The sequence below is a fragment of the Lipotes vexillifer genome, unplaced genomic scaffold, assembly GCF_000442215.2.
Source record: "Lipotes vexillifer unplaced genomic scaffold, Lipotes_vexillifer_v1.1 scaffold1276, whole genome shotgun sequence".
Lineage (NCBI taxonomy): Eukaryota > Metazoa > Chordata > Mammalia > Artiodactyla > Lipotidae > Lipotes > Lipotes vexillifer.
In genome coordinates this window covers 257,689-277,723 of record NW_006798658.1, presented here as the reverse complement: position 1 = coordinate 277,723, position 20,035 = coordinate 257,689, and the positions used below count along the sequence as shown (strand labels likewise).

The 20,035-nt window shown below is 35.5% G+C and overlaps 1 protein-coding gene across 1 annotated transcript in view; it reads right to left on the bottom strand.

The window, feature by feature from the left end:
- AFG2A (AAA ATPase AFG2A) overlaps window positions 1–20,035 on the bottom strand; it is a 342,792-nt gene that overhangs the window by 295,154 nt on the left and 27,603 nt on the right. Inside the window, exon 10 of the mRNA XM_007470730.1 lies at window positions 3,977–4,131. Coding sequence (XP_007470792.1) covers window positions 3,977–4,131 — 155 coding nt within the window. The remainder of the gene's footprint in view (window positions 1–3,976; window positions 4,132–20,035) is intronic.

Sequence of the window (20,035 nt, the reverse complement as noted above, 5' to 3'; positions counted from 1 at the left end):
CTAAAATATTTTTCAAATATCTGAAATTGACCATCTAATATGTTTTTTCATGAAAATTATAGTTATTTGCTCATTTATTCAACAAATACTGATTGGACATCTATTATGTGCTAGTCCTATGCTAAGTACTAAGGATAAAAATAAAAAGTAAGAACCTCTGGTCTTATGGAACTTCAAATTCATTTAAAAGCCATCCAGATATAACCTTGATCTAAAAATTTAACATTTTTATAGGGAGGAAAGGAGACATAACTGATAGCTACCTTTCATTTTCTTTTTAAATCTCTATTCATTTAAAACTTATCCAGTATTATTCCTTGTAATAAAGAACTTTTCAGTGAAGAAAATAATCTAGTGGAAAGTAAAAAGAGAAAAGGACTAAAGTGAAAATAAAATGAGATTTTGCTTAAGTTCTTTGCAATTTTACATTTTTATCACATGATTAAAAATTAGAACAACCTTTCTGGGGTAAAAAAAAGAAAATGATATTTGTCACAAACTTTAAAAATCACATATTTTAGTCTGGTAATTCCACTTCATCAAAATCAAAAATGCAAAGATTTGTACACAAATATGTTTATAACTATATGAGAGAAAAACAGAAGAAACCCTAAATATCTAAGAATGGAAGAAAGATAAAACAATTACAGTTTATCAACATAACAGTCTATTATGCTGTCAATAAAAAGATGTTTGCCAAGAAATTTTAGAGTAAAACATTTATCATATAACTTTAAATGAAAAAAGCAGAACATAAAACTATGTATATCCTAAGATTAACTATATTAAAATACCTATATGCACAGAAGAAAATCTATAAAATTCTAAAAAATCTATTGGAACTGTGACAAAATATTAACAGTTATCTCTGGGTGAAAAACTGAAATTTCACAATGCATATTAGCATATTCAAAGATTCTAAGGATTCCTCAAGTAAAGAAATATATTTGACTTTCATCACTGATTAATTGTAAAATACATTTGACTTTTAACACACCAATTGGTATAATCACCAATTCAGAAAGTCCAAAAAAAGGAAACATTACATTTAAGTAAGTGGCTAACACTTGTGGTCTCCTGAAATTAATAATGCACTATATTATAATTGGCAACATTCCAACCTTAAGACATTTCTTTCAAACTTTAGCAAGTGTGATTTAGAAGGTTTAATTTCACACACTAAAATCTTTTCTCAAAAGATGTTGAATGCTCACTTTGCTATTTAAAAAAAGCCTGCAATTAACTAGCTACTTTAAACAGGTTCTCTATAGCAAAATAAATATTAAATCTTCTGCAGAAATAATTTGGAGATATTTTTGTAGGTGTAATAGCCAGAAATCAGAAGAGTGAACTTTAGGAATCCAATTACAGAAATGTTGACTTCTCAGGAAAATTTTTACAATCTGAAGTGAGCATGAAAAGCAATGTAAGAAAGTACGCTGACCAAGGCTAATCACTTTGGAGCTCATGAGTAACATCATAGTACACCATGGACTTAGACCAAATAATGAAACGCCAAATGGAAAATGGCACAAGTCCATGGATTGTAAATAATGTATCAAAAGAAAATAAAGGAAAAACTCTTTCATTAGAGCAATTAAAAGTGCAGTTGTAGTACCAGTTCCTATGATGAATAAATCAGTTCAGCAGTTCTAAGAGTGGACAGCCACTGTTTAAACACATTCTTCATTGGCAATAACTTTAAGTTTAAAAGCTGACTGTAGGTTTCCTTAGCTCCTAAACTTTTTTAATCACTAAAATGTTTTGGGATGGTGCAGTTGGTTATAACCCTATCCCCTGAAATTTTCACATGAGGCATTTGATGATTAGGTGTCTACCTGACCCATTTTATTATGTTACGGTACCCAATAAAATACAAATACTGCAAATATTCATACCAATATCGGTATTCATACCAATCAATGTCCCCAAACTTTAGACCATAAATTCCAAAGAAGTGAAGTTTCTACTAACCCAACATCAATCATTCTTCATTCTATAATTCCATTTGTCAAATTCTTCATATGAAATGAGCATGTTCTGCTACAGAGCTTCTGAAAAACCCCAAAGTTGAGCTTTCAGTAGTAAATTTGAAAATGTTTCAAAAAGAATTCAAAATCACATTAAGCAGCCTAAACTAGCAGTTAGTCCTTGGGAATGTTCTTATCTCCAGGGTACTGTTTCCCAGCCAAAACTTACAAAACAACTGTGTTCTATAAGAAGCTAACAAGTGCCTGCTTCACTTAGCTTTTGCTAATGACCATAAAATTTAGTGGCTCAAAATAACTTTATTATTTCTGACAATTCTGAGGGTTAACTGGTTTCTCCTGGTTGGGGCAAACTTTGATTGGAGTGGGATAGTCTAGCATGGCATCACATGTCTGACAATTGGTGATGACTAGAATGAGGGGATCTCAACTAGGAGTGCTCATCCCTGTTCACACAGTCTCTCATCCTCCAGGAAGCTAGTACAGATTTCTTAACAAAGCTAATGCAATGTCAAAGACCAGCAAGAGAAGGCAAGCCCTAAGTGCTTTCAAGCCTGCTTGCATTATGGCTGTTAACACTCCACTGGCCAAAGCAAGTTACATGGCCAAGTGCAGATTCAAGGATGGAAAACTTGACTCCCTAGCGTTTAGAGTAGGAGCTACAAGACTGCAGTGCAAAAGGGCAAACAGAGTGAAGGGAAGAATTTGTGGTCACTTTTTGCAATCTACCACACTGCAAAATGCTGCAAGTCTCTCCGCCACGTGGTCCATGGTGAAATAAGTTTAAATAACAGCTCTCTTTTGACACTTCAAAATACATATTGACATATTACAATATAATATAAAGCAGAACACACTGCCAATGCTTGTTTCAATGTTCATTTTCTAAAAATATTAATATATTCAAAGAAAACTATAAAGCCATCCCCCACCCCCGAATATTAGGCCCATGTGTGTCACAGGTGACGTAACAGGTGGTCCATGCATAAAAGGTAACTTCTGTTGCCCTTGTGGTGATCTCACTGAAAACTCTGCAGAGACAGTCAATGAAGTATATGTAAAATAACCCAAGGAAACATCAAGCATCATTAGTAGAAAGTATCATAACTAGAAGATTTTTTTGTTGTTCTAAAATTAGCCTAGTTGACATTTTCTGGTAAAACTAAACATGGAATTAGTATACAACCCAGTAACTGTACTACACTTGGGTATTTGTTCCAGAGAAATAAAAACTTATATTCACACAATACCTGTAGAAAAATGTTCATAGAAGCTTTATTCATAATAGCCCCAAACTGGAAACAAGCCAGATGTCCTTCAACTGGTGAATGGTTAAACAAACTATTGTACACATATACCATGGAATACTACTCAGCAAAAGAAAGGAACAAACTATTGATATATAACAACTTGAATGAATCACCAGGGAATTACAGTAAGTGAAAAAAACTAATCCTAAACAATTATATAATGTATAATTCCATTTATATAACACTTCTGAAATGACAGAATTTTGGAAATGGATGCATGAACAAGGTGGGTATAGTTATGAAAGGGCAAAGCAAGGGATCATTGTGGTGATGGAAATCCTCAGTATCTCGATTCTGGTGATGGATACACAAAACTTTACATGTAATAACACTGCACAGAACTAAACACACAGACACAGACACACACGTACACATAAATGAGTACAGGCAACACTGGGGAAATCTGCAAAAGATCGATGATTCTATCAATATCCTGCTTGTGATATTGTATTATAGGTAAGATGTTACCATTGTGGGAGGGACTGGGTAAAGGATACATAGGTTCTCCCTAAAGTATTTCTTACAACTATACTAAATCTACAATTATCTCCATAAAAATTTCAATTAAAAAAATTTTTTTTTTAAGTTTAGCTTAGGAAGGTAGTTTCCCTGGGGTCTTAGTTTCTTTCAGAGTTTAATTCTAACAGTGTGGCTAGCATGAGGGTACAAATGACTTACATTTGGGACATCAATTGCTACCTCCCTCATGGCACTGGGCCTGATGTCATTCATCCCCTGCAAGAAATCTTTCAGAGTAATCTTCACCAACCCAGCCATCTTGCTGTCAGGGAGGTTAGGGTGTTTCCTCAAGACTCTCCTCAAGGCATGAAGACCTGTAAAGAGAAAAGTAACACAAGCTTTGTCTTCCACCTCATAAATACACACTGAACCATTACCAATAAAAATAATAACAAAAAACCCAAAGCTCATGCATATTATAACATTTAAAATTTTGTGTGCTTGTGCACGTGTGTGCGTGTGTGTACAGTGGCGGGAGGGTGGGGAGGGAGAAGGGATAATGTGGGGGATGAAGGCAAAAATCTAAATGCTTAGTTTTGGTCATAAAAATATGACAAACTGCTATGAAATATGAAAAGACAGATATTTTACATATGTGAAATAAAATTTACAAAACAACTTCCGCAAAAGAGACCATAAAGGTTTGTCAAAATAACCTGTTTGGAGAATTCCTTTGAAAAGAGTAAAATATTAAAACAGTAACATACCTTTTGCCCTGCCCTTTTTGTTAATACACACAAACCAGTTACAAGTTTTGTAGGGTATTGGCAGAACATCTTGAAGGAAATGTTCAGTTGGCAGTTAGAAATGTGGTTTTGGAATTCAAGACAGAATCAAACTTCAGAGTTAGGTATATACACACGAGATCTGATATTATAGGAGTAGAAGAGACCTATAAAAGGGAAGCTAGAGAGGGATCAGGGATGGAAGAATGAGGGTTGATGTTTCAATCTTAGGGAAGTCGATCATTTGAGGAGTATAGGAACAAACGATAGTTTAGGCGGAGATAGAGAAGTAGAATCAGAATAGTAAAATACCACAAAGCCAAAAAGATGATCAACCAAGTCAAATTTAGAGAGATGCAAAATAACTTAAAAGAGATCATGCTGACCTAAAACATTACCGATGTTAGGTTCTTTGTTTTTGCTGTTTGCTTGGAGTTTAAGCACTGATAGGACTGAATGCCCCAAGCCACCCCCCCATCAAAGTTCCCATATTTAGAGCCCCTTTATCTGTGACAAAGACCTCTAGTCTAGACTGCAGCAAAGTCCCTATGTGTTCTTTGCCTGAGGGTATTTTGTAATGAAGTGCTATATTTGTGTTCTAGTATACAATGAAGTTCCACTTTGAAGAATTTTAGTCTCAAAGACCTCTTAGAAATCCAGTCTGAAAAATTGAACTTGCCCTGGGACACCAACAAGCTCCATTATTTTTAATGTCTTTTGTCTAAAATGTTATGCCTCAGTGAATTTTTACTACATTTAAATGATACCATAATTGTCATCTTACTTGCCTTCATTTATTTGAACTTTGAAACAGAAGCATTGGTTCAAGGAAGGAAAACACAAACTCCCCCAAACAGAGGTTTGGATATCTTTGACTACTAAGGAAAAACAGTGAATAATACACCACTCAGAAAATAGATCCACAGTAATCTTTCCCAAGGAAAGCTATCATTGCAAGTCTAATATTCATGGAGGTCTCCAAGACAGTAGGTTAACCAGAAAAAAAGCTACAAAAGAGGAAACTGAAGATATATGTTAAAAGATAACTATTTTCTATGGAAAATTTCTTAGGCCATACTCTGCAATCTGAAATCTATGCCACTTATTGAAGTCTATCTTACAAATATCTATATGGTTTTCTGCCTTCCAAAAATGTTGAAAGATAATTCTTCATATCTCTCACATTTCTGCTTATCTTTCCAGCAGAAGCACTAAACTGCCTCTGTTACAGACTATCTTTTCAAGGATGTTTGTATACAGGAAGACAGAGTGTCTCCCTCCAAAGCAAAGGGCAGATATGCTTACTGCCCATTTCAAAAGATTAAGGTTCCCTAAGCTCAAGGTTCTCCTGTAATGCCACCTCATAAGGACTCAGATGTCACCCAGAGCTTTTTGTATCTCTTTGTGAGAAGTGAGGCTCCAGGAGCTGGTGCAAATGCTGCTTCTCTGGCTACTTCTGTTACTGTAAGTAGTAGTCTATCCTTTGACTCTGACCCAGGAATACTGTGTCTTCTGAAAGCACTTGTGAAACTTGTTAACTTGCAAGTAGGGTAAAATCACAAACCTTCACAGTTCTTGACATGAAAATAAAAGTTTACTTTAAATTAGGTTGTTTCACTGCCCAACATACCTTTTAAATGGTGCAATCATAAAAAACTAAATAAATAAATCCTTAGTAATAAGGCACTGTGTTGTATTAGACAGCACCTTGGTGACCTGAAAGAATTAAAGCAGTTCTAAAAAATCTTACATAAATGGAAGTGATCAAAAGACCAAAAGAATCTAACACTTCATGTCCCAAATGGCTATCTAGCAATACTTGTCAATATTTCTAATTTAGACAATATACCTTACTTTTACCAGTACTGATATACTAGAAACTGAAACAAAGGAAGTGGTCTAATAATTTTCCCACATTTACGTCACAAGGCATAAAGTGGGACAATAAAAGAGACCGATTATTTTCATTTGAGAAAGGGATTTGGAAAGAGCAGCAGCCACTCATGAGGCAGGGACTGGCAGCCTACTGAGCTGGGGACAGCCCTGCCTCCAAGTAAGTCAGAAAGGGAAAGACAAATACCATGATACCACTTATATGTGGAATCTAAAATATGACACAAATGAACCTGTCTATGAAACAGAAACAGAATCACGGAAATAGAGAACAGACTGGTGGTTGACAAGGGTGAGGAGGTTAGGAGAGGGATGGAGTGGAAGGCTGGGGTTAGCAGATGTAGGCTTTTATACAGTAAGTCCCCTACATACGAACCTTCAAGTTTCGAACGTTCAAAGATACGAACATGCATTTGAATGTCTAATCACGTAAGTTTGTTCACGTGTCTGGAATACATTGTAACATGCATGCGTCCTCTACAACAGGTTGAGCTTTTGTGTACTTTACTGTAGAGTACTGTATAGCAGCAGTCCCCAAACATTTTGGCACCACAGACTGGTTTCGTGGAAGACAATTTTTCCACAGACTGGTGGGGGGTGGGGGGGGATACAGTTCAGGCAGTAATGCAAGCGATGGGGAGCAGCAGATGAAGATTTGCTTGCTTGCCTGCCGCTCGCCTCCTGTTGTGCAGCCCAGTTCTGAGACCCCTGCTGTATAGAGTGCAGTAGTACAGTATCTTTATTTCAAGCCCAGGATGTCGGGAAGCAAGTGTGAAAGCAGCGGTGATATAGGTGGTACTGCTAAGAAACGCCAAGCAATAACGATGGAAACAAAAGTGAAAATAATTGAGAGAGTGGAGCGACAACAGGAAGAATAAGAAACTGAAGAACCGAAGAGATTCACGACGGAGGAAATGGCAAGGGGATTTTCTTTATTTGAGGAGGCACTGTTAGTTTTTGAGGCACAGGACGTAAACAGAACAGTACAGGAAGGTTGCAGCAGCCATTCAGAATGCAATCCAGTGCTACCGTGTCATCTATGACAAGAAAAAAAACAGCTACTACCTGGACGTCACTGGATCATTTTTTCAAGAGGGTAGACAGAACTGAATCCAGCAAGGAACCAGAACCTGTGCCATCGACGTCAGGCGTGAGTGAAATTGCAGCTTGCCCTCCATCTCCTACTGCTGACAATCCTTCAGCTCTGCCATCTCCCACCTCCTGTCCCTCCTCCAGTCAGTAACTCTTCTTGCCTGTTCACTCAGTGCCAGCCCCTGTATGCCAGCTGTTGTACTCTACTACTGTACTTTTCAAGGTACTGTACTATAAGATTAAAAATGTTTTATTTTTTGTGTGTGTTTGTTTTTTATGTATTATTTGTGTGAAAAGTATTATAAATCTATTACAGTACAGTACTATATAGCTGATTGTGTTAGCTGGGTACCTAGACTAACTTTGTTGGACTTACAAACAAAATGGACTTATGAATGGGCTCTCGGAATGGTACTCATTCGTATGTAGGGGCCTTACTGTATATGGAATGGATAAGTAGCAAAGTCCTACTGTATGGCACAGAGAACTATGTTCAATATCCTATGATAAACCATAAAGGAAAAGAATATTTTTTAAAAAGTGTATATATATATATTGTATGTATAACTGAATCACTTTACTGTACAGCAAAAATTAACACAACACTGTAAATCAACTATACTTCGATTAAAACAAAAACAAAACGGTGTCTTCTGCAAGCACCCTTAGCAGTCAGCCTCACCAAAACAGAAGGACCCATGCAGCTCATGTAGGGCTCACACCTTACACACTAGAGTGACCAGGGTCCCCAACCCCTGGGCTGGGGACTGTTAGGAACCGGGCTGCAGAGCAGGAGGTGAGTACCGGGCAAACGAGCAAAGCTTCATCTGCCACTCCCCATCGCTCGCATTACCGCCTGAACCATCCCTCCCCCCTACCACACACGAAAAAATTATCTTCCAAGAAACCAGTCCCTGGTGCCAAAAAGGTTGGGAACCGCTGCCCTAGAGCATATAGCTCTAGTGACCAGAGAGGAGTGTGCTGCTGAGCCCCACAGAATGTCACCTACAAAAGGCCACTTCTCCAAAATCAGCCAACATAACTGACCTACCCAACACAGAAAAAAAAACACAGCAAAATCTGCAAAATGAGGAGACAGAGGAATGTGTTCCAAATAAAGGAACAAGACAAAGGACCCAGAAAAAGGACTCAGAAAAAGGACTAAACAAAGGGGAGATAAGCAAGCTACTCAGTAGAGTTCAAGGTAATAATCGTAAAGATGCTCAGTGAACACAGAATGGATGAACACAGTGAAAATTTTAACAGAGAGAAAATATAATGAAGAAAACAAAGGTAAAGAATACAATAACTGGGGACTTCCCTGGTGGCGCAGTGGTTAAGAATCCACCTGCGAATGCAGGGGACACAAGTTTGATCCCTGGTCTGGGAGGATCCCACATGCCACAGAGCAACCAGGCCTGTGAGCTACAACTACTGAGCCTGCGCTCTAGAGCCCAAGAGCCACAACTACTGAGCCTGCGTGCCACAACTACTGAAGACCGCACATCTAGAGCTGGTGCTCCACAACAAGAGAAGCCACCGCAACAAGAAGCCCATGCACCACAATGAAGAGTAGTACCCGCTCGCCACAACTAGAGGAAGCCTGCACGCAGCAACAAAGACCCAATGCAGCCAAAAATAAATAAATAAAATAAATTTGTAAAAAAAAGAACAACTGATAAAATCCAATATATACAAACAGCTCATAAAAATCAAAGAATATATATGTACACACACACACTCACAAACACACATACACACACAAACACAGGAATATTATTCCACCATAAAAAAGAATGAAATACTGCCATTTGCATCAACGTGGATGGACCTAGAGAATATTATGCATAGTGAAACAACTCAGACAGAAAGAGACAAATACTATATGACATTACTTACATATGGAATCTAAAAAATAATACAAATGAATGTATAAACAAAACAGAATGAGATTTAGACACAGAAAACAAACCTGTGGTTACCAAAGGGGAGAGGGAAGTGGGGTGGGACAAATTAGGGGTATGGGCTTAACAGATACAAACTACTATATACAAAATAGATAAGCAACAGTGATTTACTATACAGCACAGGAAAGTACACCCATTATCTTATAATAACCTATAATGGAATATAAACTGAAAAAATACTGAATCATTATGTTATACCTGAAATTAACACAACACTATTATAAATCAACTATACTTCAAAAAAAAAAGAATACAATAACTAAAATAGAAGGAATCAACAGTAGATTACATGATACAGAAGAATGCATCAGCAAACTGGAAGACAGAGTAGTGGAAATCACCATGTTCTAAATAGTTGGGACCTAGAGAAAAGCTGCAGGAATAGTTTTGCCTCCCCTCACCAATAAAGCCGAGGACTATTCTTTAAATAAAGTAAAAGATCTGCCCAAGAAGAGCTTCTAATGAAGTACTGGAATCAACAAGAGAAGCTGTGATAACTCCAGAGCTCACGATACCCATGCAGAGGTAGCAGGGAGGGGAGGGCAATCAGGATGGAATAGCACACAAAATCATTCTACTTATTTCTCATAATTCTTTTCTTCTTCCATTCATTTCTGTCTAATCTTTATTAAATCTTTCTGTTTTTTAGGGTTTATTTTTTTTTAATAATAATGCACAGCTTTTTACTTCTCAACCTTTCTTCATTTCTAACATAAGAATTTCAGGTTGTAAATTTCCCTGTAAGAATTCCTTTAGCCGCATACCACAGATTTTGATCATTCAATTCCAAATAGCTTTTTATTTGCATATTACAGTTCAACCAATAATTTATTTTAAATATTCTAATTTCCAAACTGTGAAGGTTTTTTAACTGACTGAATTTAACTTAGAGAACAAGGTTTGTATGAAATGAATTTTTCGAATTGCAAATTCATAAACATTCTCTACCTGTTTGAATATGTATATATGTTGTTGGTTCAGTGTTCCAAATACATATCCATTAGATCAAGTTTGTTGATAGTGTTCTTCAAACCTTCTCTATCCTCAACGACTGACAGAGATGTGTTAAAACTCACTAAAATGGTTGTTCTGTTCATTTCTCCTTGTAGTTACAGAAATTTTTGTTTTATGTTTCAAAGCTACCCTGTCAAGTACATCAGATTTAAAACAGTTATAGCTTCCCAGTGAACTGAATGTTTTATCAATATACGGTAGTCACCCTTATCTTAAGGAATGAGTTTTGCATTAAAATTATTCTAATCCTTACCACTTCCTTTTCTTGCTTTCTTTGAGACAATCTTTTGTGCTTTTCACATTCCATTTTGCCTTCTATTTAGGTTTAAAGTTATACACTATTATTTTAATGGTTATACTAAAAATGTTAACATACATATTTAAGTAAATTAATCAAAGTAAAGTTAATCATGAGGCTGCAAGGAAATTAATAGGTAAGCCAGTGACATAGATCTCCACATTATTCTTCCACAGACAAGGTTTTTTAACAGCCAGAATGAACGTTTGCTTTTTTTATCTCTACCATGTCATTATTTCCTCCATTCTATATTTTATTTGCATCTACTTTTCTCTTTCACCAAAAACTTCCACTAGTGTGGTTCTGTCTCTTGAATGGACCTTGGTCTGACTTCATAATCTTAAAAATCTTGTCAAAGAATGAGATTATTTTAAACTTTGCTGTTTTGTTCTCAAGTCTATTGACTCTACCCTTAACATTTTAAATTTCTTTCATGTTTGGGCTTACTGTATTGCTCTTTTCCAACTATCTGAGTTGAATGCATTTACTTTTAACCCTTCCTGTTTCCTGATAACTGTTTTTGTTATAATTCCCTCTTAGATAAAATCTAAAACAGAGTTTTTACTACCATTCTATTCTTAACATTTAGTTCCTTATATAATTTCTTTTGCAGCTCACACAGAGATTATATGAGCATTATGTAACTTAGTTTTCAGTTGTACCAGTTACTAAATTATTGACTTTCAGCTCCAAGACCATACTTCTAAACTTGGCTTTGTGATACTTGGGGCTGAGACTCTGCAAACTACACTTTGGCTCCATGGTAGGCTTTGCCAATGCTAGAGCAAAGCTCTAGAGAGAGACTGCAGATGAAGGGGAGAGAAGGGACTAACTCTTTATTTCTGTGGGCTTCCTGTCTGTCTGCTATTCCTGTGACCACCACTCTAGCAACCCCTAAGAGACATCAGCACCAACCCACCAGTGCCACATTCTCAGAGGTCTGAGCCAGCCTTCAAAATATCAGGCAGTTCTTCAGAGGTCTGAGTTCTAGATTTTAGAAATCCCAACCTCTTTCCTTTGTTTCCCCAGCCTTATGGGTGACAGTAGCTTCTCAGTAATTTTATAATTTGTTATGAATTCTTTACAGTAAATTCTCTCTACAAAAATGAGTGGTAGAGGTTCTATCTCCTAACTGGATCATGACACAAATAACAATCCTATGGAATTTTTAAGAAATATCCTTTTTTCCCATTATAATGCAGACTGAGGGTTTTTTTAAAAATAAATTTATTTTATTTATTTATTTATTTATATTTTTGGCTGCGTTGGGTCTTCACTGCTGCACGCAGGACTTTCCCTAGTTGTGGCAAGCGGGGGCTACTCTTTGTTGCGGTGCACGGCCTTCTCATTGCAGTGGTTTCTCTTGTTGCGGAGACAGGCTCTAGGTGTGTGGGCTTCAGTACCTGTGGCTCGCGGGCTCTAGAGCGCAGGCTCAGTAGTTGTAGCACACAGGCTTAGCTGCTCTGGGGCATGTGGGATCTTCCCGGACCAGGGATCGAACCCGTGTCCCCTGCATTGGCAGGAGGATTCTTAACCACTGTGCCACCAGGGAAGTCCCCCAGACTGAGGTTTTTATAAGTGAGAGCAAAACTACCCAAACATTTTAAGAGGCTAATATAACCTTGACTCCAAAACCAAATATGAACAAGAAAAAATGCATTTTACTTACAGACATGGGACAAAAGTTCTAAATAAAATATTAGCTGACTAAATCTAACAGTGCATTAAAAATTAGATTTCACAATCAAATAGAGTTTATCTCAGAAATGAAAGGCCAGTTCATCAAAAAACCTAACTCACCACATTATTGAGATTATATAATTATTTTTACTAATGCAGAAAAAATATTTGATAAGATTCAACATCCATTTATAATGATAAAAATAATGCAAAATACTCTTAGCAAAGTGTACTTAAGACTACATTCCAGAAATCTTTAGCAAATATTACACTTGATGAAAAAACTTTATATGCAGTCTCTTCAAAACTGTCAACAAGACAAGGACGCCACTATCACTACTACTGGATAATTCAATTGTAGAGTCCCTGGCAATTAAGAATAGAAAAAATGAGAAAGAGCCAAAAGGATGGAAAGAAATAAAACTGCCATTATTTGCATATGACAATCATTTACCCAGAAAAGCCAAAAAAAAAAAAAAACTATTAGAATTATAAGAGATAAGCAAGGTAGACAACCTGCAAAAAATAATCAATATAAGCTTTTTCCACACCAAGAAAAGCAATTTTAAAATATAGTAAGAAAAAAAGATACCATTCACAACAATGACAAAAATAATAAAGTATATAGGAATTTTCCTAACCAAAAATGTAACACCCCTATGGAGACAATTCTAATAAAGAGGAAAATATGAACACAAGGGAGACATCCCATGTTCTTGAATGGGATGACAATACAACAAAAACATCAATTATATTCAAAATAATCTATGTATTGTAAATGTGACAACAGTCAAAATGTCAGTTGTATATTTTTGCTAAATTAGAACAAACTTTCCCTAAAAATATACTGTGGAATAAAGGTCTATACATAACTAGCTCAACAGTAATGCAAATAAATAAGATTTACTTTACTGGATATTAAGATATAATTAATAGTATTAAAAATGTGTTTAAAAGTTATAAGACTAGACAGACCACACTAGGACAGAATAGAGTTCAGAGATAATCCATACATGTATAATATTAATATCTGATAAGTTTACGATAATATATCATAAGTCAATGAGGAAAGGACAGGCTATTTAGTAGCTGGTAAATGAATAATAGGAAAATTGGCTCATTGTGTAGATCCCTAGCACTGGGTCTCTAATGATCTTTTCTGGTAGACAACATTGCATACATGTTGTCACACTTCATTGCTGGAGGATTTTTAAAATGTCCTGTGTGACTCCACAGGGAGAGGACTCTTGGAAGCTTATGCCTATTTTTTTTCCACACTTTGCGCTATGTGCCTTGGGCTGCTTCTGCTTGGTATCATTTCACTGAAATAAATCAAGGCCATGAATACAACTATATGCTGAGTCCTGTGATGACTCCTAGTGGGGCAACAAACTTAGTGGTTTGTTACAGGGACCACCAAATATGTAGACAAATATAAATGAATAATAATTGAATAAAACACTAATAATAGTGTTTTTGCAGTAAAGAGAATCAAAGTGTTCCCAAACTGTTTGCACTTTTCTTGCATTAGTCTCTAGTAAGCCAAGGAGACATATTGTAGTATGAAAGATAAATACTAAAAGATGAGTAAAATACATAACTAAAAAGATAACCAGAAGATGAGGAAGTAACAAAAATACTTGACTATTCCAAGAGAAGACAGTAAAAAAGATGAAAAAAACATACATGTGGGACAAAGAGAAGGTAAACTAAACCTAAGTATTTAAGATATTACCCTAAATATAAACGTATCATGTACTTGAATTAAAAGATTGACAGCATCAGATAGATGAAAAAAATAAAACCCAAATTTGTGCTGTTTACAAGAGTCATATTCTGAAATATAAAAATACAGAAAGGTTGAAAGTAAAATAGAAAAAGGATACCATGCATATAAAAGGAAAATAGTGCATCTATATCTACTATCAAATAGACTTTAAGAGGTATTACTAGACATTTCAGGATGATAAAAGGGTCCATTCACCAAGAATACATAAAATTCTAATACATGCCTAGTAACAAAGGCTCAAAGTATAAACAGCAAAATTAAGCAGAACTAAAAGGAGAAACAGACAAATTTGCAGCCTCACTTGCAGATTTTAACACACTTCCCTCGGTAACAAAAACAAACAAACAAAATATATATATGTAGAAGTTATAAAAACAAAATTAACTCACCTATCTTAATTGGCATATATACAAAACAATAAATATCCAAAATAGTAAAATATCCATGCTTTCAAGAGTACCTGGAAGGAGTACCAAAACTGACCACAGGGTGGGACACAAAGCAACTCTCCACAAATTTCAAGGATTGAAATCATAATATTTATGTTCTCTGATTACATGAGACTTAATAGCAAAATCAGTAACAAAAAGATACCAAAAATACAAATATTTGGAAGTTAACCAATACATTTCAAAAAAAAAAAACCAATGAAAATTGTTAAGTTTTTCAACTGAATAATAATGAAAATATAACATGAAAATTTGTGGGATGCTACTAAAGCTGTACTTAAAGGGACAATGACAGGCATAATGCACATATTAGGGAAGAATAAAGGGTGAAAGTCAATGAGGTGCTCATCTTATAAAACAAAGAATAAAATAAACCAAAAACAAATAAACAAAACAAAACAGTGGGAAGGAAATAATGAAGATAGGAACAGAAATTAATGAAATGGAAAACTAATATGCAATTAAAAAAACAAATCAATAAAGCCAAAGGTTTATTTTCTGAAAAGGCTAATAGAGATAAATCTCTGGCAAGACGAATCAAGGAAATGTGAGAAAAGACACACATTACCAATATCAGGAAGCAAAAATGACTACTGAATGGTCTACACTACAGAACCCACAGGCCATTGAAAAGATAATAAGAGGGTATCAGGAATAACCTTATACCAAATAACTCAAAAATTTAGATGAAATGAACCAATTTCTAGGAGGGAAAAAAAGCTTATCAAAACAAAGTACATAACTGAATATTCCAATAGCTATTAAATACATTATGTAATTAAAACCTTTCCAAAAAGAAAATTCTAAACGTAGATGGCTTCATTGGTTAATGTTACAAAGTAGTTAAGTATGAATATAACACTAAGCTTACAAAAACTCTTGCAGAGAAAAAAAGAGGCCAGGATAATTCCCAACTTGATTCATGAGGCCAGCATAACCCTGCTCCTCAAATCTTAAAAGGACATTACAAGAAAACTGCAGACTGATATCTCTCCTGAACATAGGTGCAAATATCCTAAACAAAACATCAGCAAAAATATCAATATGTAAATAAAGGATTATACATCATGACAAGATGGCTATATTCCAAGAATGTAAAGTTAGCTTACCATTTGAAAATCAGTCAACATCATGTTCCACATTAATAGAATAAAGAAGAGAATATGATTATCTCAATAGACCCAGAAAAGGAATGTCATAAAAATCAGTATCATTAATTATAAAAACTAGGAACAGATGGAAATTTTGTTACTCTATCATATTAGCTACAAAAAAACAAAGAGCAAATATAATTCTTAATAGTAAAAGGTTAAAAATTTTCTCCCTAGGATCAAGAATGAGATAAGGATAAGTACTGTTATCACTTCTATTAAATACTATGTTAAAGATCCTAACCACTACAACAAGGCAAGAAAAAGAAGTGTAGAGGTTAAAAGGAATGAAAACTGTCATCTGCAAATTGTATACACAAAAAACTTTAACATGACTACATACATAAAAACTCAACCAATTTCCATACACACTATTAAAATTAATATGTGAATTTAGCAAGGTAGGTAGACACAAAGTCAATACATAAGAGTTTAGTTTTTCCAGATACCAACAAACACAATTAAAGTGAAACTTTACAAGATGCCATTTATAACTGCATTAAAAAAAAACTTAGAGGGCTTCCCTGGTGGTGCAGTGGTTGAGAGTCCGCCTGCCAATGCAGGGAACATGGGTTCGTATCCCAGTCTGGGAAGATCCCACATGCCGCAGAGCGGCTGGGCCCGGGAGCATGGCCACTGAGCCTGCGCGTCTGGAGCCTGTGCTCCACAACAAGAGAGGCCGCGATAGAGAGAGGCCCGCGCACCGCGATGAAGAGTGGCCCCCACTTGCCACAACTAGAGAAAGCCCTCACACAGAAACGAAGACCCAACACAGCAAAAATAAATTAATTAATTAATAAACTCCTACCCCCAACACCTTAAAAAAAAATTTTAAAAAAACCTTAGAATTTAAAAATAACTGCATTAAAAAAATACCTTAGAATAAATCTAATGAACATTATGCAAGACTTCTTCACTTAAAACTATAAAACTCTGAGAGAAATTAAAGACCTAAAATAAATGAAGGGATCTACCACATGGTAGATAACTTGTAGATATTAACTTTCTAATTCTCCCTAAATTGATCAAGAGATTTAATAATTCCAATCTAAATTCAATTTTGTTTTGCCTTGGAAGGGAGGGAGTCTAGCAAGCTGATTTTTAAAGTTCTAAGCAAATGCAAAGGCCCAAGAATAGTCAAGACAAGCTTGAGGAAGAAGAAAAAAGGTGCACTTACCCTCCAGAAATTTAAGTCTTTTCAGAAGGCTTCAGTGATTAAAGATATTTCAGTATTTTGTACAAGGATAAAGAGATCAATGAAACAGAACAGAGAATTCAGAACAAACCCAAACTCTTGATTTATGACAAAGGTTAGTTAACACTGCAGAGCAAGAAGAATGGTCATTTCATTAACTAGTGCTGGTACAACTAATTATCTACATGGAAAAAAGTGAAATAATTATAGATAGTAATGTAAAAGGAAAGATAATAAAGCATCTTTAAATGAAAGAAGATAATATAAAATAAAATATTCACAATTGTGGAATTTACACAGATTTCTTAAACATGATAAAAAAAAATCACTATCCGTAAAGAAAAATGTTGATAACTTGGTTCATTATATTTATATGTTATAATAAATGTATATGGTTAAAAACTTCTATTCCTCAAAGACACTGTAAAGAGAGTAATTATTTTTTTAAAAGCAACACAATAGAAAAATTGAACAGATATCTGAATAGGCACGTCACGAAGGAGGATATCTAAATGGGCAATACATATATAAAAAAGTATTCAACTCAGTCTTCAGAGAAATAAAAACACAATGAAATACTGTTAAAAACCCACCAAATTCTGGCAAGAATGAGAAGAACTGGAATTTTCACACATTACTAGTGGAAGAGGAAATTGAAGCAATCACCACAGAAAACGTTTGGCAGTATTTACTAACAACAACACACACACATATTCTATAACCTGATAATTCTACCCCTAGATATAAAGCAAACAGAAATGTGGACATCTGTGCACCAAAAACAAAATGTGCAAGAATACTGATGGCATCATTACTCACAATATTTATACAATAAAATATAACAATAAAAATGAACTAATGCTACAACTGAATAAAATGATGAAGCTCTCAAACCATAATATGAGAGAAAGAAGACAGCACAAAACAGGCTGAACTAATGTATGGTGTTAGAAGCCAGAAAGAGTGGTTGCCTTTTGTGCTGAGATGAAGAGTAGTGGCTGGGAGAGAACCTGATGGAAGTTCTAGGGCACTAGTAATGCTTTATATATATAATGCTTTTTATCTGGTTATATATACTTTGGAAAAGGCATGGATCTTATAGTTTTTACACTTTTCTATACATGTTATATTTCAGAAAGAAGTTTATTAAAAAACAGAATACATAAAAAATGAAGTGAAAGGGAAAAAACCTATAAACAAAGCCACTATAAACAAGGGAGAAAAGAACAGGACTTGAGGAGAGACAAGAGCATTCCCTATGTTAATGAATCTGCAAGTATTTTTTACAGAATAGTTCTCAATGAGAGAATCACTATTCTGTACCTGTGTTACTTACTTGCCAATTCAGTACAATTCATATTAAAGCAAAGCAAATAGTAAAATAAAATATCATGTCATGAAGCCACTGAGAAGAGATATTCATTGACTATAAGTTACTCTTTCACAGGTACTCTTCTTCAATATTAGTTCTATTCATTCATTCAAAATATTCACTTAGAAATTCCTAGACATAGTTAATTCATTCAACAATGTACTGAGGTCTTTTTCTAGAGTACAAAAGAGCAAGAAGGCAGATAAACCTCTCATAGTGCTAACAGTCTATTAGAGAAGACATATGATAACAAGTTATTATTATATACTGTGCCAAGTATTATGACATGGAAAGAACAAAGTGGCACAAAAACACATGTCAGGGACATCTAACTCAGTTTAGTAGGATTAGTGACAGTTTAGAGTCAGATAACCCTCACAGAAATCATTTAGTATATTCCTTTATTTCACAAATGAAGAGAGACTAAAACATGTATACAAGCTAAATTAGTTAGACCTGAAAAATGAGTTGATGTTAAACTGCTAATATGGGAATTGAGGCCAAAGAGGCAGCAGAGTATTCAAGGCAGAGGGAACAGCATATATAAAGGCCTAGGGGGGCTTCCCTGGTAACGCAGTGGTTGAGAGTCCGCCTGCCAATGCAGGGAACGCAGGTTCGTGCCCCGGTCCAGGAAGATCCCACGTGCCGCGGAGCGGCTGGGCCCGTGAGCGATGGCCGCTGAGCCTGCACGTCCGGAGCCTGTGCTCCGCAACGGGAGAGGCCACAACAGTTAGAGGCCCGCGTACCGCAAAAAAAAAAAAAAAGGCCTAGGGACAAGAATGAGCATAACACTTCAGAGATGATGCATCCCTGAAGAACAGTAAAAGACAAAATCTCTGTCCTTAAAGAGTTCACACTTAGAAATATGAAAGAACATGTTTTAAATAAACCTAAATCCATCTCTATTCATTTGTTTGTAGATAATGTGAGAAGATGAAGTATGGCAGACTGTCAGAAAGGGAAAAAGAAAATAAGGAAGATTAGAGATTTGCAAACGCTGTAAAAACATAACAAGGATACTGGAAATTCCTACCAGAGCCCTTCAGATTCTTTCTCAGTATGAGGTTCTATGATTCTAGACGCTGTACAGATGTACTGTATTTTATACAAATGCTATTCTTGAAAATAACATAAGTTGAAACAGAATTTATATGAATTAAATGTATATCAGAGCTTATAAAGTTAAAGATCCTTGGAGCTATCATATTAATGCAAACAACCCTCCATGGTCCTAGATCTGCCACTAGCTCAGATGTCACTTGACATATAAAACTTAGCTCCTCTGGCCATCAGTTATGTCATTTATTAAATGGAAAGACTAAAATATATCAGTATTTTCTCTAAATTATTTTCAGCTTTATTTTTTTATTTTTTTTTTGGAAAAGGTAGTCTTTTTTTTTTTTTTTGCCAAGGGCTCGGGGGAGAGGGAATAGGGAGTTATAATTAAATGAGTTTTTTTTTTTTTTTTGTGGTATGCGGGCCTCTCACTGTTGTGGCCTCTCCCATTGCGGAGCACAGGCTCTGGACGCGCAGGCTCAGCGGCCATGGCTCACGGGCCTAGCCGCTCCGCGGCATGTGGGATCTTCCCAGAGC